This window comes from Oncorhynchus nerka, linkage group LG9b (genome assembly GCF_034236695.1).
Source record: "Oncorhynchus nerka isolate Pitt River linkage group LG9b, Oner_Uvic_2.0, whole genome shotgun sequence".
Lineage (NCBI taxonomy): Eukaryota > Metazoa > Chordata > Actinopteri > Salmoniformes > Salmonidae > Oncorhynchus > Oncorhynchus nerka.
Window position 1 is genome coordinate 5237858 of NC_088424.1, and position 19281 is coordinate 5257138.

Below are 19281 nucleotides of genomic sequence, written 5' to 3' on the forward strand. Positions count from 1 at the left end.
TCTTCTTAATTAACTGACTTGCCTAGTTAAATAAAGGTTACATTTTTTATTTCAGAAATGTTACAACCTGCTGGATTGACAGCTCCTTTAAGAACCAACATCTCACATTTGGAAAGATTTAATACCAAACCTGAGATTTTGGAGAACTGCTTAACAATATCCAATGCCAATCTAGTCACTGACACATTTTTCAAAAAAAGTGACGTGTCATCTGTCAGTTGGAATATCTTGAGCACTCTGGCATGGAAAGTAATTTGATTTATTTCACCTTTATTTAACCAGGTAGGCAAGTTGAGAACAAGTTCTCATTTATAAATGCCTTCAGATTGACTGTGATAAACTAATGAGCATAAGGTTTGAGATACTAACAAAAAAAAGGTGAGATTGGACAACTTTGTCGTATTCCTTGGTAAATGTTAAACCTTGAGGATGTTCCATGACAGAGTTTGATACAGCTATTGGCACCATTATGCAGCGTTCTAATATCGTTACTAAACTTCCAATGCTTAAGACAATCAAAGATAAAACTGTGAGTTACGGTATCAAATGCTTTCTGAATATTCAAAAATTAGATAACATGGAAGTCATCCAATAGGTCACAATACTCAACCACCTTAACCATTGTACATGTCAACTTCAATGCGGTAGGGTCGTCCCAAGTATCCCGAATAGCATGGAACATTTCGCGAACGGCGTCGTAAACTTTCTTTCCCAGCATGCACTTTGACCCAACCCCCGGAAATAGTTTAACGTTTGCTAGTCATGTAACTAGCTAACAAAAGCTACCTAATCGATTTCACGAAGCGAACAACAGCAGGACAGCATTCAGGTAATGTCGTCTTGTTTATAGCAATCTACTTTTCGTATAACCAACTGTCATTTACAGCTGACTTGTTATACAAAGTTCAAGTTTGGTTATATCGACTAACTTACTAGCTAACGTTAGCGCTGAACGGAAGCAACATTGGCGAGTTATAGCTACTACAATTGCTAACTGGATATTTAGTTCAGCCTCAGGACATGTTATGACTCAGGAAAATTGATAATCGAAACCTATAATTGGTGAGTGAAAATAAAAACTGAGGTGTATGAGGTTGCTTGTGTTTCTGGTATAACTAACGTTAGGTAGCGAGTCTAGTTAACTAACTAGCTAAATTACATTGTCTTAGTTAGTTAGCAAATAACTTGATGTCATGCATGGCTAAATCAAATTAGTGTTTGCAGCTGTGTCAACTTGGCCACAATCTTTGACCACACGTCAGTCCGTGCAGGGCTCTCAACCATGTTGCTGGAGAGCTAACGTTAACCTCCTGTAGATTTCGATCCAACCCTCGTTTAAACTGAATCAGGTTAGTTAATCAACCAGCTAATTATTAGAGTCAGGTGCGCTAGATTAGGATGGAAGCGAGAACATACGGTAGCTCTCCAGGAACAGGGTTGGGTAGCCTTGCATCAGTGTGGATGGAGCCAAATAACGTGGAGGTCACGTAAACTAGCTAGACAAAGCAGCCTTTCAGTTTAACAGATTGGTCAAAGTGGCAACTAACTAGTCAATCTACGTATCTGTATGTTTTTTGCTGGTATAATTGTATACGTGAAGAGTTTATTTCTGGGAACGCTGTTATATCCACCAATTTTCACATTGAAATGTTTGCTTATGGATACCTTCATGTCTAAAATATTAATGTTTTCACATTTTTAATTCATAGTTTTTAAGCTGTGTAGTAAAGTTTTTTTTTTTGCAGAACGCTATCAATTGTTTAGGTGGGATGGAATGTTCGTATACTGTATTTGATAATGATATGTGGTTGTCTCCACTAGCTATCTTAAGATCAAAGTGGCTCTTGATAAGATCATCTACTAATTGACCACGTTTACATACAATTATCCAGTTTTTATTCGACATACTCAAGTATTCTGTGTTTGAGTTGACGCATTTAATAAACATCATATCCGTTTACAATATCCCAAAAAAGCTTGCAGCCCGGTTATGAGAAACTCCGATAAGATGCCTGGGATATGTTGCTCTTAGACGGTATACTATGGCATGTAAACGTCTTGTTTTTTGTGGTCTGCACAGGCTGTTTCGCCTATCATGTGATGTTTGTCAAAGAAGTCACTCTGAAAAGTAGGCTGGCTACCTGCTCAGTTCGATCCACCGTAAATATTTATTTAGCTGATACTCCGTACTGGACCATGTAGTCTACTGGCTTAGGCTACTTTCACCCCAAATTTAATTAGTTTTTGCTTATTTCTTACATTTGGTAGGCCATTTGTTTAACTATAGTTAGAAGAGAAGCTGTACCTAGGCCTGTCCTAACTTGTTGCCCTGAAAGACTAATAAAGCAGTGCTCACCAGAATAATGTATTACATTGATAGAATGAATGCATTATCAATCTAGTTAACACCGGTAAAGTTGTCTGTTTTTACTTCTTCTAGGCAGTACTCTCACAGGACAAGGACATATCTTAGGCAAATGGATCCTCCTCATCAATCCAAGGGAGGCAACAGGCCTCGGGATGGCAAACGTGGACCGAGCCAGTCCACTGTCCCTCATCAGAAAGATGCCTATGCCAGACTCCTCAGCCAGCATCACAGTAGCAAGTTCAGATCCTACCTGGACCAGTATGTCCAACAACAGGGGGAAGAGAGGGGGCCGAGCGAACAGAGGCAGGGATTAGCTTACAGCGAAAAACAAGACATACCGCAGAGAAAAAGGGACCAGGCGTTTATCGAGTGCTCTGACTCGAGTGACTTCTCGCCTTCGCCTATGAAAGGTAAAGGAGGTGAAGAGAGCTCTCTGTCCTTGTACATGGACAAGCTGAATAGTCGAGGAGCCCTGCAGGAGCCGGAGAGGAGGCAGGGGGTTTCCGACAAGCAGCGACGCGGGGAGAGGAGGGACACCAACACCAGTCAGGATGGAGATGTGGAGTCCGGTGAGGAGTTTGCCTCCCTCAAACAGAGGGACTCCCAGCAGCAGCAACAACAGATAAGAAACAAAGACTACAAAGACCATGCTTACAAAGTGCCCACAAGTAACCAAGTGAACAAGGACATGAGTTATGGGGCATCCCCCCCGAAAGCCTTCTCATCTTTCCCAGCTCAAGCGCAAGAGAAGAAGAAGTCCAAGAATAAGAATGTGCCAAAGACCAACGCAGATAACAAGAGAGGTGGACCCATGTATCCTGACTTCGATGCAGACATGTCAACATCCCCCCTTAACAAATCCAAAAACATGCAACCACAAGGTAAAAAATGGTCTTGACTAAATTGAATATACTTTTTGAAATACCCTGACTGCAAAGTTGTCATGTGTGATCAAGCGTTTGCAAACAGCTGCATTTGCTGTTGAAGATGTAGGTGTTGGATTGTAATCGGACTTCTATTTTCATCCTCAGGTGCCTCTACGCCTTCTGACAAGGGTAAGAAGACTAGAGGAAGCCAAGGAGGATCAAAGAAGCAAGTGTTTGAAGCGTACATGACCACAGAGGACGTTTCCCACGGCCTAAAGAGAGGAGAGCTCATTCAGGTAAAACCAGCGTTCTAAGACTAGACCTTCATACAAAAAATTATATATATATATAAGTTATTGTATCAAACCAATTAACCTCACTATTGTAAACGGTTACTTGTTTACCGAAGGTCAGAAAATTCTGACCTAAGGCTTTATCGGTCAAAGATTATCTGACATGATGGCGTGACAAGTTTAGCCTACTAATAGAAACATTTCCATATTATTTTCAGGGATCCATAAGAATCAACCCCAAAAAGTACCACGAGGCTTTCATTGCAGCACCGGTGAGTGTGTCAATAGAAATATACAGTAGCTTATAGGTGTTGGCAGTAATATTTGTCTAATGGGACTGTGCATCTCTGCAGGATGGCAAGCGGGATATCTTCCTGGATGGAACCGCAGCCCGCAACAGGGCCCTGAACGGGGATGTGGTAGTGGTGCAAGTTCTCCCTCAGGAGCAGTGGAAGGTGAGCTCCATGGAGGAAGATTCCGCCTCAGCATAAATACACTGTACACAACGTTAAGAACACCTTCCTAATACTGAGTCGCACCCCCCCCTTGCCGTCAGAACAGCCTCAATTCGTTGGGGCATGGACTACAAGGTGTCTAAAGCGTTCCACAGGGATGCTGGCCTGTGTCGACTCCAGTAATTCCCACAGTTTTGTAAATTTGTCTGGATGTCCTTTGGGTTGTGGACCATTCTTGATACATACATTTGTACACTGTGTAGAGCAGCTATATCTTATACACTGCTATGTAATAGGAGTATCAGTGTTTCCCCTACATTCAAGAATATTCAAGTAGATTTAGGTGGGTTACGACCAACTGTCAATGGTTATGACCAACGATGTCTATGGTTATGGCACTTAAGTTTGTGAACCACTCATTTATATCCACTGAGGCAATAACTTGTCATGGTCTTCATAATATACACCATTTACCCTCTGTTAGCTTCAAGCTAGATTTATTCACTTCGCTGGATTTTGCACCAGCAAAAGACCCCGACACGTCACACAAGCACATATATTTATATTTTCTGACTAAGCCCCCCCTTCCAGACCCCCTTTGTACTCCTTCTGCTAAAATACAATGCACATAGATCATTCCGTCTAACCCGACGATCACTACTGCCAGGTTAATTATACTGTTACAAACAGACCAAAACTGGCTCAAGTCAGATCGTCTCCAACACTGCTGATGCACAGTGGCTATCCTAAAAACAGAACGAAGTTGTTGTACGTGTACAGGTTGTGAAGTCAGACAGTGAAGGCGTGAGCGAACCAGAGACCCAGTCTGGGAGGAGCCAGACACCAGGAAAGAAGACCAAACGCCCCCCCAGTCCTGATGTCATTGTGGAAGCCGAGACTGAAGCTGAGGAACAACTGGCCAAGAGGGTGGAGAACATCAGCCTCAACACCACAGGTACAGGGATTTCCCCTCAGCAGGTTTAATGAAACCACACACATTTATGGCAATAGTTCTCAAAACTGTAGAGCAAATCCATTTGACAAAAATAGGAAATCGACACCGATTGGTAACTTCGAGCACTTTCCCCAATTAATTTTGCTGTTCTGCCTCTGCAGAAGATGGAATTAAAAAAGAGATACTCCAAAGGACTGCTAAGGTAAGCAGTTTTATTTTGAAATTGGATCCTTATGGCTGTTGTGCTATTGCATGAAGAAAGACCTACTTCTAGTCACAAACATTTTAAAAGAAAATGTACTGATTTCCAACAAACATCTCGCTCTACAGAAACATTTGCATTGAGACCTATCCTTCTGTCAAAGGGTTCGCTTCTCTTTGCTTTAGTTTTTTTTCATTAGTCAAAATCGATGTTCTTGTGTCCTCATCTGCACCTTCTCCTAGGTGGTGTACATAGTGGAGCAGAAGCACTCGCGGGCCGCCACAGGCTTCCTCAAGTTCCTCCCGGACAAGCCCTTTGCCATGTTCTCTCCTGTTGACCACCGTGTTCCACGGGTAAATGTTCCCCTGCCAGATTGCCCCCACGACTTTTGCTCCCGCCCGGGAGACTACGCCAGTATCCTGTTCATCGTCCGCATTACCAGCTGGCCAGACGACAGCAACTTTGCAGAGGGGTATGTAATGAGTCACTGTCTCACTGTAGGGAATTGTCTTCATCCCTACCCTGTAGCATTGTCTCGTTCGTTTATACTCTCCTTCACGCATAAGTGTTTGACTTGATGGCTCGTAAAATAATTCTAGAGTTTTAGGTACACCTATCTGGTACCCCCCCTTGCCTCTAAACCAGCCTGAATTCTTCAGGGCATGGAAATGTTGGTATATCGAGGGACCAAACAAGTACCAAGGAAAACATTACACCACTGCCACCAGCCTGTACTGTTGACACTAGGCAGGATGGAGCCATGGACTCATGCTGCTTAGCCATATCCTGGTTCTGCCAGTCAGCATGACTCAACAGGAACGGGGATTCGTTGGACCAAGTAATGTTTTTCCACTCCTCAATTGTAAAGTGTTGGTGATCGCGTGCCCCCTGGAGCCACTTTTTGTTTTTAGCTGATAGGAGTGGAACCCGGTTGTGGTCGTCTGCTGCACTAGCCCATCCGTGTTCCCGAGATGCGGTTCTGCACACCACTGTTGTACTGCGCCGTTTGTGGCCCGTCTGTTAGCTTGTACGATTTTTGTCAGTCTCCTTTGACCTCTCATCATACTGTTTTCGCCCATAGGACTGCCAATGATTGGATTCTTTTGGGGGGGGGGGGGGGTTGCTGCACCATTCGCGGTAAACCCTAGACACGTTGTGCGTGGAAAAGTAGGGCGAACTCCATTTAGTCGACTGATCGATTGTTTGGTCGATAGCTGCTCAAGACGCCTGTCTGCTTCACGCCTGTCTGAGTGGACTAATCCATTGCGGAGGCCTTGGGGATGGCACTGTACATTCTACGCTACTCAAATTGCATATGGTTACATTATGTAAGGACGATGGTGCCACAATAAAATATTATATTTTATAACAAATTGCCTTTCTCCTGCGTTGGATAGCGGTCATTGTCTGCGGTTCTGAAACATCAGTGTGCTGTTGAATTGGCGCCTTTTCCTAGACCATGTTGCTTTGTGCATAATAGCAAAGTTAACCAGCATATTGGTTTTGAGAACAATGGCGACTGAGGCATTGAGAAAACCGACTGAGGAGATCAGAACAGCTCTTTCCTTATTGTCTGAGAAAAGTGAGGAGCGGGGAAACCCCAACTTGATAAGGTCTATAATCAATAGCCCAACTGTTAAATGTGCCTGACTATAAATTATACATATCTACAGAAATAAGACAGGTCATGCTTCTGTTGCTGGTTTTGAATGTTTGTTTAATCGCCTACTGATTCTCCGAGCTCCAAGCCTTACGTAACCACATGTTGGAGAAAGCAATTGCACAATTTTGGCTGTTTTTATTCTTTGCCATGCTGTGATTAAGGCTTTTCACTTTTTTTGTTGTTAGAATGGCCTCTTTGGTATTACTTTTCTCACCACCTGTTTGGCCAATATGCATGCAGCGCTTGCTTCTTAACTTATTTTTCTTGATCTTCAGTAGTTTCCACAACTTGTCAAATTTTCTTCCACACATCTGACTTCCCCTTTCCCTCCTTTCCCGCGTGTTCAGTTTTATAACCAGTTTATTGATGGGCTATATGTCAGGCAACAGTGGTCACGATGCGTACATGTCACGTAAAGCGAGCAAGGGTTGAGGGAATTGGGAATGTTTTTCCTTAAATGAAGGATTTCGGTAAAATAACTTTACAGTCAGATGGCTTATGTTGCAGCAACACGAACAGTGCGATAATCCATGTTCAGGGATAATAATCCCTGGACAGCCCTAGTGAAAGTCCCATGAGGCCGGATGTTTTAGTGGTACCGGAACCGGTGTGCCTGGCACAGACGATCCTACCACGCTCAGTCTCTTAGGTCACTCGTTTCGCCCATTCTAACTTTCAATGGAAATGTAACTGAATGCCTGCTTTATATTGCAAACCCACATTACTCACTCTGTGGGAGCTAACCTTTTGGCGTACAGGGTGGTGTACCTGCCCACAGTGTAAGTGCTTGTCTGTGAATTCTAGTAGGGGATAATGCACTTGTGCTTCTAGAGGATCAGCTCTACGACACTCATTATCTATGTATTAAACTTTTATAAAGTTACATCGAAGCACACATCTTGCCCATATCTATTGGATGCTGACAGTCCTCCTTATGCCCCCCCCCCCCCCAGTCGACTTGCTAAGACTCTGGGCCAGGCCGGGGAGATTGAGCCGGAGACCGAGGGCATCTTGTTAGAGTACGACGTGGACTTCTCCGAGTTCTCTGTCGAGGTGCTGGGCTGCCTGCCCCAGAAGCTGCCCTGGACCATCCCCCCTGAGGAGTTAGGCAACAGGAGAGACCTGAGGTGAGTAGAGGACACTCACAAATACGCCATCCATATCAGGAAGTCGTCAGTTCTCAGACGCAACTCCCACAGTTGTCATTGACGCCGTACACAAAGGCTCTCGCATGCCCAATTCCAATGGAGCCACTCGATGTACATATGTATTGCGCCATTGTCTTTGCCTTTTTTATAAATACTAATTTGACACAACTGAACAGGTGGAGACAACACTCATATATGCAGAGTTATTGTTTTCTATTCAGGAAAGAATGCATATTCACAATTGACCCAGCTACCGCCAGAGACCTGGACGATGCGTTGTCTTGCAAACCACTGCCCGACGGTGAGCCATTTTGTGTTTGGAAATGAAGCATAGGAAATGCAATTTTGATGGTTTATTAATAAAGACTGGTTTTGAATTTACTCATGTTTTTATTGACTTGTGGAATTCATCAATGACAAAAGTTCTCCTGGTATGTTCTCTTTGTTAGGCAACTTTGAGCTGGGCGTCCACATTGCTGACGTGAGTTATTTCGTGGAAGAAGGCAATGCGCTGGACTTCATCGCCAGTCGGCGAGCCACCAGTGTCTACATGGTTCAAAAGGTCTTTGTTTGTTATTACTAAATGATTCATGTATTAGTCAATTGCTCCAATAATACATTCATTCATTATCAAGTAAATTCTGACTATTAGATAATTACCAGCTGGGCATACAGTAAGTTAACTGTTGACGTTGGCCTGTGCCACTCCCAGGTGATCCCCATGTTGCCTCGTCTGCTGTGTGAGGAGCTGTGCAGTCTAAACCCCCTGACTGACAGACTCACCTTCTCAGTCATCTGGAAGATCACCCCTGAGGGCAAGGTACAACACCTTCAAACTAAGTATGCTAGTGTTTCCATAGAAACCAGAAGCTGCGGCACTGTAATTGTATTGCATGGATTTTTTTATTTTTTTATAATACTATACAGTGTATTCAGACCCTTTCCCTTTTTCCATATTTTGTTACATTAGTCTAATTCTAAAATGGATTTAAAAAATCTAAAATCCTCAGTCTACACAAAATACCCCATAATGACAAAGCGAAAAACAGATTTTTAGAAATGTTTGCTAATTTATACAAAATAAAAAACACCTTATTTACTTAGGTATTCAGACCCGTTGCGAAGAGACTCAATTGAGCTCGGGTACATCCTGTTTCCATTGATCATCCTTGAAATGTTTCTACAACTTGATTGGAGTCCATCCGTGGTAAATTCAATTGATTGGTCATGATTTGGAAAGACGTGTGTGTTTATAAATAAGGTCCCACAGTTGACAGTGCATGTCAGAGCAAAAACCAAGCCATGAGGTTGAAGGAATTGTCCGTAGAGCTCCGAGACAGGATTGTGTCGAGGCACAGATCTGGGGAAGGGTACCAAAAAAAATGTCTGTAGCATTGAAGGTCCCAAAGACCACAGTGGCCTCCATTCTTAAATGGAAGAAGTTTGGAACCACCAAGATTCTTCCTAGAGTTGGCCACCCGGCCCAACTGAGCAATCGGGGGAGAAGGGCCTTGGTCAGGGAGGTGACCAAGAACCCTATGGTTCTGCTGTGGAGATGGGAGAAAATTCTGGAGGAAACCTGGCACCATCCCTACGGTGACGCATGATGGTGGCAGCAGCATCATGCTGTGGGGATGTTTTTCAGCTTCAGGAACAGAGACTGGTCAGGATCGAGGGAAAGATGAATGGAGCAAAGTACAGAGATCCTTGATGAAAACCTGTTCCAGAGCATTCAGGCCCTCCGACTGGGGAGAAGGTTCAACTTCCAACAGGACAACGACCCTAAGCACACAGCCAAGACAACGCAGGAGTGGCTTCGAGACAAGTCTCTGAATGTCCTTGAGTGGCCCGGACTTAAACCAATCGAACATCTCTGGAGAGACCTGAAAATAGCTGCGCAGCAACGCTACCCATCTGACCTGACAGTGCTTGAGAAGAATGGGAGAAACTCTCCAAATACAGGTGTGGTAAACTTGTAGCTTCATACCCAGAAAGACTCTAAGCTGTAATCACTGCCAAAAGGTGCTTCAACAAAGGGTCTGAATACTTGTATAAACTGAAATATCACATTTACATATTTTGAAACAATTCTAGAAACCTGTTTTGTCGTAATGGGGTATTGTGATGTAGGGAACTTTTTAGAATAAGGCTGTAACATAACTAAATGTGGAAAAAGTCAAGGGGTCTGAATACTTTCCAAATGCACTGTATGCAGATGTGTGGCACATTCACCACACTCTGTCTCTACCCCTCTAGATCCTGAGTGAGTGGTTCGGTCGCTCGGTGATCCGCTCCTGCGTCAAGCTGAGCTACGACCACGCCCAGAGCATGATCGAGGCCCCCGACAAGCTGTTCCAGGCAGACGAGCTGCCCCCCTGTGCCGCCGAGCACCCCATGGACGAGATCCACCAGGCCGTGCTCAACCTGCACGCCATCGCCAAGAGGCTCCGTGCCCAGCGCTTTCAGGGTGGCGCCCTGCGCCTTGACCAGGTTAGAGGGAAGCTGCATAGTATAGGACAGCTGTGTCATGCCATTTTTGTGCTGTTGTCAGAAGGTCTCGAAATAGGAGTGCTGATATTGGATCAGTTTAGCCTTGTAGATCACAATGAATGAACAGGGGACCCGATCCTCGATCTGCACTGCTACCCCGAGACTTTTTGAATCTAAAGATTTACAAAAACGTTTGTCTATTTTTACCATGTGAAAGGACAGAGCTAAATCTCAGAATGATGACTATGATCTCCTTTGTTTTTTCGCAGTTGAAGCTGTCTTTCACGCTAGACAGAGAGACCAGCATGCCCCAGGGATGCTATGTCTACCAGTACAGGGACAGCAACAAGTAAGTCAACCCCACACAATACACATACTCCGAATGTACAAAACATTAGGAACACCTGCTCCTTCCATGAGGTAGAATGACCAGGCGACTCCATGTAAAAGCCATAATCCCTTTTTGTCACTTGTTAAATCCACGTCAATCAGTGTAGATGAAGGGGAGGAGACAGCGCACCAGTTTGAGTCAAGAAATGCAACGCTTAATAGTTTCCAGTGTGTATCAAGAATGTTCCGCCACGCAAAGGACATCCAGCCAACTTGACACAACTGTGGGAAGCATTGGAGTCAACATGGCCCAGCATCCCTGTGGAAAGCTTTCAACACCTTAGAGTCCATGACCTGATGAATTGAGGCTGTTCTGAGGGCAAAAGGATGTGCAACTCAATATTAAGGTGTTCCTAATGTTTTGTACACTCTGTATGTGCATACATACCCAAAGAGTCGGCTCCCTAAGCAAGCTAACGGAATTAAAGTGAGCTGAACGGCGACGGTGCTCTCAGATGGAGATACTATCCGATTCTATACAATGTCTTGCATGTCAAGTTTTTGTTTGACTGCTTTTCTCGCTGTCTTCTCTCCCAGGTTGGTAGAGGAGTTCATGTTGCTGGCCAACATGGCCACGGCCCACCAGATCTACCGCTCCTTCCCCAACAAGGCCCTGCTGCGACGCCACCCCCCGCCCCAGACCAAGATGGTGGACGACCTGCAGGAGTTCTGCGACCAGATGGGCCTCCACATCGACTTCTCCACGGCCGGGACGCTCCATGTGGGTATCTCCAACTCCCAGCATGCACTCTAAAACACAACGAGTCTGTCAATGGGAGGCCTACTCAAAAATAACAGAAATGCAGAATACAACTTTTTAAAACAAATGTTCACGTATGTATGTTTATTTTTAACTTGTCCCTTGTCCTTACCATCTCCCCCTTACCATCTTACATCGCTGCTCATATATTAATACCAAATGGACACACACATTCTCTGAAGCACATAAATTCAGCCGGAATGCATTCTGCCCCTCCCCTCAATAGAAAAGTTTGAATGAGACTCTTGGCGATGACGAGTACACCAGCGCCAGGAAAGAGGTCCTGACCCACATGTGCTCCAGACCCATGCAGGTTAGTGTGTGCCACTACCCGTCGTCTCTCTATACTGCTGCCTTAGCAGTCCTATCGCTGGTGTCTCTTTCCTGTGTCCCTCCTTTGGCTTCCTGTGTTCGGTTGTTTCAGTCCACCGCTAGTCTACTGGGGCTGTAGCTCTATGTTTATCTGGATTGTCCCTATGTGTTTTCCTCTTGGGCTACCCCCAGCTAGCCAAACATAATGTCCAAAACATTTAGCACATCTATTTGTATTATACTGGTTAATGTCAATGGGGTCGTGTTGAAGGCTACCTTCTACACTCTCTCTCGCTATTTTGCTTTTGAGCCAACTTCAAAAATGTCACTGTGTGCCTCCCGGGTGCCGCAGTGGTCTAGGGCACTGCATCGCAGCACTAGCTGTGCCACCAGAGACTCTGGGTTTGCGTCCAGGCTCTGTCACAGCCGGCCGCAACCGGGAGGTCTCTGGGGCGACGCACAATTGGCCTAACGTCGTCCGGGTTAGGGAGGGTTTGGCCGGTAGGGATATCCTTGTCTCATCGCGCACCAGCGACTCCTGTGGCGGACCGGGCGCGCTAACCAAGGTCGCCAGGTGCAGTGTTTTCTCCCACACATTGGTGCGGCTGGCTTCCGGGTTGGATGCGTGCTGTATTAAGAAGCAGTGCGGCTTGGTTTGGTTGTATTTCGGAGGACGCGTGGCTTTTGACCTTCGTCTCTCCCGAGCCCATATGGTAGTTGTAGCGATGAGACGAGATAGTAATTACTAACAATTGGATATCACGAAAAGAGGGTAAAATTAAAAAATAATAAAAATAAAAATTCACTGTGACCAATGATATGTGAATGCTTCCCTCCCCAGATGGCTATGTACTTCTGTACGGGGGTGTTGAAGGAGGAACTCCTGTTCCGTCACTACGCCCTCAACGTACCCTTCTACACCCACTTCACCTCGCCCATACGGCGCTACGCTGATGTCATCGTCCACAGGCTGCTGGCCGCCTCTCTTGGTGGGTGGTGAGACACTGTGCTGTGTGTGCGTTTTACCCCATTAGAGAACAATGGCTTCGCTGTGTTAAGAGGGGTGGACCGAGGGCAGGGCGGTGTCTCAGCTGTGTGGTAGTGCCCAAAGAAAATGTGGCTCTGCTGGTGGAATAGCAATGTGGTAAAACACAAAAGCGGCCCTTAGATTCCAAAACACCCTGAATCTGAGCTGATGTTTCTTTTTTGTCCCTGTGTCTGTCTGAGATTCACTAATTTTTGATGGTGTAGTGCTGCCATCTCTGTAAGAGAGTAGTAGTTCAAGTTGACTCCAGTGTGTGTGTGTCGTTTTGCCTGTCTTGTCTTTACAATACATTCTTTGCTTATTTCTGGTTTGTGTAGGCTGTGGTACTCACCTGGAGTTGAAAGGGGAGGAGGTGCAGAAGCAGGCGTCCCACTGCAACGATAAGAAGACTGCCTCTAAGAGAGTCCAGGAGCTCAGCTCAGAGCTGTTCTTCAGTGTGTTCGTCAAGGTACACCCAAGACTTTGCACCCACCTGGTGTCCCAGGTTTAAATCGGTCCCCGATTAGAGGGGAACAATGAGAAAATCCAGTTGAACCGGCTTTGACGTTCGGAGTTGCATTTGAGGGCCCTATACCAGATATGGTTTGAAATACTATGAGCAATTAATTGAGTGCTAAGTCTTAGATGGGTGGTGTACTTTTGGGACTGGTCTATTGGTTCCATTGCACCAGGCAACCTTAAACGAACTATGAACTATTTGAAATTAAACAAATACTATTTGAACCCAGAGCTGTTACACACTCATATCTCCAGTTAGGATTTAGCCCCTGGTGTTGCATTCAGGGCAACCCAAGTGTGGCACTGTGCAGAATGTTATTTGCCCCCCCCCTCTTGCAGGAGAGTGGTCCTCTGGACTCTGAGGCCATGGTGATGGGAATTCTGGACCAGGCCTTCGACGTCCTCGTGCTTCGCTACGGGGTGCAGAAACGCATCTACTGCAAAGTGAGTGCCACTCGAACCATGGCAGTATTCATTTTGTGTGACGTTACCAGATGATCTGATTTTGAGATTTTTTGTCTTATCTACTGCTTGGGTCCGTACAGTGCCAAACACGACGGCTGCTGATTTGGGGCACACCATATCAACTTTTCGAGGGTTTCTTTAAAAATAAATATTGGACAAGTTCAGAAAGAACCTCTCTAATTCTGACAGTTGTCTTCAATTTTGTGCCGTGTGACCCAGGTTACCATTCATAAGTGACTAATCTTTCCATCAGATACCACATCAAGTTTATGGTCCTCTCTCTAGTCTTTATCGTGTACTATGATATACATGATAAGGTCCGGCAATGGTCTAGAGAAGAATTCACGTAAACATTGTTAGGTCGTCATTTCATAACTTTACACCCCAAGACCTTGGCTGACACACAGCATGATTGCATCCATTTGTCAGCTCTTGCACTACACAACTACAACAACAAAAAAATAAGCTTTAGTCAAATTTGAATGACATTTATGGATACTACGTTGAATGAAATTTGGTTCATATTCAATAGACATCAAACGGTCGAAAATGGACTGAAACGGGGAGGGACTACCTGGACTAATTTGTTTTCTGTTGCAAAACATTTATTTTTGTTACGTGCCCTGATGAACACAACCCAGATGTATGAGAGTAAATTATTCTCCTGTTTTGAATGAATGCAGAGGTGTGTAGTTGATGTGTTAAGTTGTGTTGTCATGTTCTTCAGGGTCTACATGGCCTGGAGACGTTCCACTTCCACAAGGTGGGGAAAAAGGGGGAGTTGACTCTGGTGTGGGCCGCAGAGGAAGCCGGGAAGCCTAGCGTACGGCAGGTAAGACCTAGGGATCGTGCCAAATGACTTTAAATAAAAATGTAACCGCCATCTAATAGTTTTCCTATAAAATGATTGGAACATTTCATGAACATCCAAGTGAAATGCTGTTGCGTGGCATGTCTGCTAAGGGGCAATAAAGTTTGACCGCAGTCGTACAGTGGGCTTAGGCATCTTCAATCTGCTTTGACTGGGCAGGTGACATTTTGTCCCGAAGACAACCGCTAAGTGTTCCTTCCATTTGTTATGTCCATTAGTGACTCACCACAAAAAAAGAAACCTAGCCAAGTGATCACAGGCCTTCTTCCCTCCATTCTCTTTTCCCTCTGGTACGTCTCACTAAATATCTATCCGACCGCTCCCTCAACGTAAGATCGACTCACCCAAGCTCCCATTTAGGCTTTCGGAAATGACTTACAGAAAGGGATGTAGCCTCCCGAGTGGCGCAGCGGTTTAAGGGACTGCATTGCACTGCTAGAGGTGTTACTACAGACCCGGGTTAATTCCCGGGCTGTGCCACAACCGGCTATGGTGGGAGTCCCATAGGGCGGTGCACAATTTGGTCTGGGTTAGGGGAGGGTTTGTCTGGGGGGCTTTACTTGGCTCCTTGTGGCGGGCCATGTTAAGCTGGCAGGTGTTGAGGAGCGCGGTTAGGCGGGTCATGTTTCGGAGGACGCGTGACTCCACCTTCGCCTCTCCCAAGCCCGTTGGGGAGTTACAGCAATGAGACAAAATTGAGAAAAGTGGGGGGGTTTAAAATAAAAGTATTGGATACACAAGCGAAACTCTAGATGAACCATGTTCCAACTGCTGTTTCCAGAGGCCCCAACCATGGTACATTGAATGATTAAGCATATTTGCTACGATAACAGTTCTCTATACAAATCCAAGAGCTCAGCTGAACAGTGTTTTGGTTGGATTGTTTTGAAGGCGCTAGACCGCTAGGACATTTTTAAGCAGGTTTTCTTAAACCGTAGAGCATTGAAGCCCAACCCCATGTTAAACTAGCCGCTGAATGCAAACAGAATGTTATTATTTTGAGTGTCTGTCACTAACAGAGGGTTGTCCTGTTCCGGCCTCTCCTTCTAGGAGATCTCCATCTTTAGTCTGGTGGATGTGCAACTGAGGGCAGATGGAGCGCCTATGAAATACAGCGCTGTCATCAAGAGGCCTAATGAGACGGCGTGATGAATACTCTCATGTGTCCTGAATAACACACTCGCACACACGCACCATTTCACACATTCTCTGACACACACACACAGCGCTGCCGAATAAGTTTTGCCAGTATTTTGACATTGACTACACAAACCACACGTTCTTGCACGTTTTTTTATATGTATTAGAAAAGCAACTTTTTTGTAGTTAAACTTTACAGTTCAGTTACCATTGAGGAGCCGAGGCTGGACCGTAGCACTGAAGCAGTGGTATTGTTGCAGGGGCCTGGCTGCTTAACTGTAAAAGCGCCAAGACTGTGCAATGAACTTTTTATTTTGCAGTTTTTACCTTTTTTTAGGAGGTCATTTTTAGATATTATAATTATATACACAGTCAATGTGTGAAGATGATGGCTTAAACTATTTTAGGTTTCAAACCAGTTTTATTGAAGCTGTTCCATTAATGTCAAGTGTACTGGAACTGGTCGTTTCAGTCGCAATGCAATTGTCATTGTTTATTTGTAGCTGTAACCTTTAGTAAGAGCTTGTGTGCTTTTCCACTTCAATTCATAGTATGACACTCGTCCCCACATTAATCTACTTTAAAGGCTCGGCAAAGCGTTCATAAACCTCTTTCGTAAGGACTTTGTAGAGGCTTCAGTTATTTTAAGTGAATTCGCACAATGAGCAACATCTGACTTTTTGCCAAATGCTTTGCCACCCTTTCTATATAGCAAGACATTTGCTTATAAATTGTCTGTGAAGCATCTACAGTGTCTTGTGAAGTCGTTTAAAGTGAGACCTGAAATCCTTTTTGACAGAACTTTTTGTTTTTCACTAAGGAACAGATGAACCTACCCTATCCGCTAATATACGTCTGTTTATGGCAGTGCATGCTGGTATTTACAGTGCAGATTCTAAGCATGCTAATCCATTGTGTCTCAAAGTTGTCAAGTGTGTGAAATGGACTTTTATCGTGACAGTTTTGACAGTGACTCTAAAATGATGGCGTACGATGCTGCTGTTGAGAACTACCTTGTGAATGTGAGGCCTTGACCATTTTGTCTCCCATAAAAATCCTCCTAATGGCCTGCATGTCCAAAACAATACTGACTTTTTTTTTTTTTTTTTGTCTTTCATCTCAGTATTGTACATGACAGTAATAATATGATTTATAAATCTCGTGTTGTTTTGGAGGGCAGCCATCTTAGTGGTCTTGCTCCATAAGCAGGTGTGCCTTTTTCCGTAACATTGTTTTACTCTAGAAGCAATCTTTATCTGTTTTGGTTTACATTGTAAATTAAGTTATGCAAATATGATGTGAGACCATAAATGTTCTGCAAATTGTAAGGTGCCAGTAGCAAGGAACTCCTTTAAACTCTTGATGCCATGTTCAAACTCACAAATCAGATGCGTTGCTAAAGTAGTATATTTCTAACGAGTAGCTGTAGCTCACTCCTAAATTTCTGTTTTGTCTTTGTGACCAGATGGAGTTACAATCTGGGTTTAAAAAAAACGACATGTTTTTTTCTTCAATAACTAATTTGCCTTTTTACTAAGTAATTACAATTTTGGAGTCCATTAAATATTAGCAAAAACAACCAATTTCCAGAGCTTTCTATTTAAAGGGGGCTGTTTTGTTGGTGCGATTTTAAAAAGCTTGTGATTGTCTTTTGTAATCGGGTCGCCGAGAGCATTTGAGTAGTGGGCCTTTAACAGGAAAGGGAGAGCTAGGCCGCCAGTCCACACAATACCTTTCCGTTGCGCTTGTTTTACGTAATATATTCCATTCATTTTGCCCACGTAATCTATGCCTTACATGAAAATAAGTTGAGCTTTCAGTTGTAAGATTTAGGATTCAAGCATCTTCATTGATTACATTATTATTATTTTTTTTTACTGTTCCATTTGTGACGTTAGTACTGTAGGTGTACTTGCATTGCCTTGCTCATGGTGATGCCAATGTATAGACTGCAGTGGTCGTCAATGTCTCAAACCTGTAACAGGGTCCACTATAACAAGGGTCATGTTCAATAGGAAGAAAATGTAATAAAACAGTGAAACATGGATATACCACAACTTGTCCAATAAGAACTTTTTTTTTTTTGCCTTTGCAAAACGTTTTGCTTAATTGTGCTCTACTGAACATGACCCAGGTGTCGTCCTGTTGCTTGGGGAGTGGGAGAACTGTGCTGTGTTAACATGTTATACTATCCAACTGGACACACAATATTAATGTATTAGCAGTGATCACATAGGAATTGGTGTAAAAGTGTACTTGATGTGGCTGGCCCCTGTGAACCAAATAAACATTGGCTTCACTAAATTGTTCTAGTACTGTCCATTTTGTACCGTTCTGAATATTAAAACAAATATTCATTTAATAAAGGGTGTACCTATGTGAATTTTTACCAAATCAGTTATTAGATGGCTCTTGTGCAATAAAGATGGAGAAATGCGTGTCGAAGTTGAAATGGTAAAGCATTGGTATTTGACTTCACAGCAATCCCCACACCCTCTTAATCATCATGTCAAGGAAGGAACGTTACTAATTACTACAACTGACTGACTGCTCAAAGGGTAGTGACTATTGAGGTTAATGGCAACAACGACTGATTATGGTTCTCTTACCTAGGCTTCGTTCATGTGGAATAGGTTGTGTAGATCCGTAGGAAAAAATACAATTGAATCCCTTTTTAGATGTAATATTTAGGCAGCAAAATGTGAAGACTGTGCAAGGGGTCTGTAGACTTTCACTAAGTATTAACCCTTGTGTGTCTTAAGGGACAAAAATGACCCGCCACTATGTTTAACCTTGAAATCTGACTTTTCCTAGAGTGACCCCAACATTAGAAAAAGTGAAACATCACCTTTGTTCATATTTCCATGAAAGCTGTACACCACCAGGGTACAAAGATTGCCTTAGGGTCATTTCTGACCTGGCAGTTCTAAAATTTACACACCACAAAAACCACAGAGAGAGACACACACACACACACACGACAAATTGAGATTGTGTGCTACTGATTGAACTCAGACAAAACTACATCTTCCTTGTACGTGTGCAACATCTCCCCTCCATGACCCCACACATGACTCTAGTTCACAGACAAAATAGAAACACTTTGACAAAATAAACATTTCTTGAAAGCATTGTTTAGTAATGGGGAATGCAGTCAGAGGCTATAAAGGTACTGCAGATGACAGTACCGCCAGTTCTCTCTTTGCTGAAACCATGACTGCACGTTTCAGTGCCCAACAGGTCGTAAATGTGATTTTTTTCAGATATCCAGGAGGAACAAGAGAACAATGATTTAGAAGAGGTGGTATCTGAAGAAGGTGGGGAAGAATTACAACCCAGAGCACGATGCATCTTCAGATG

At 43.9% G+C, this 19281-nt stretch overlaps 1 protein-coding gene across 2 annotated transcripts; it reads left to right on the forward strand.

Annotated features, from left to right (window-relative positions):
* The first annotated feature begins 722 nt into the window (after positions 1–722).
* Positions 723–18225, forward strand: dis3l2 (DIS3 like 3'-5' exoribonuclease 2). Of its 2 annotated transcripts, none has more exons than XM_029642186.2 (21): positions 723–829; positions 2441–3249; positions 3400–3530; positions 3746–3799; positions 3881–3982; positions 4763–4937; positions 5099–5139; positions 5382–5611; positions 7756–7929; positions 8172–8251; positions 8400–8512; positions 8663–8770; positions 10207–10440; positions 10710–10789; positions 11368–11551; positions 11817–11903; positions 12744–12891; positions 13265–13395; positions 13785–13889; positions 14638–14742; positions 15832–18225. In XM_029642186.2, exons 2-21 carry the CDS (start codon positions 2478–2480, stop codon positions 15928–15930), a joined length of 3153 nt encoding a protein of 1050 aa, XP_029498046.1. In that variant the 5' UTR covers positions 723–829; positions 2441–2477; the 3' UTR covers positions 15931–18225. The 2 variants fall into 2 exon arrangements, with proteins under 2 accessions (XP_029498046.1, XP_029498047.1); XM_029642187.2 differs by having other exon boundaries at positions 737–829; positions 2418–3249.
* Positions 18226–19281: the final 1056 nt, after the last annotated feature.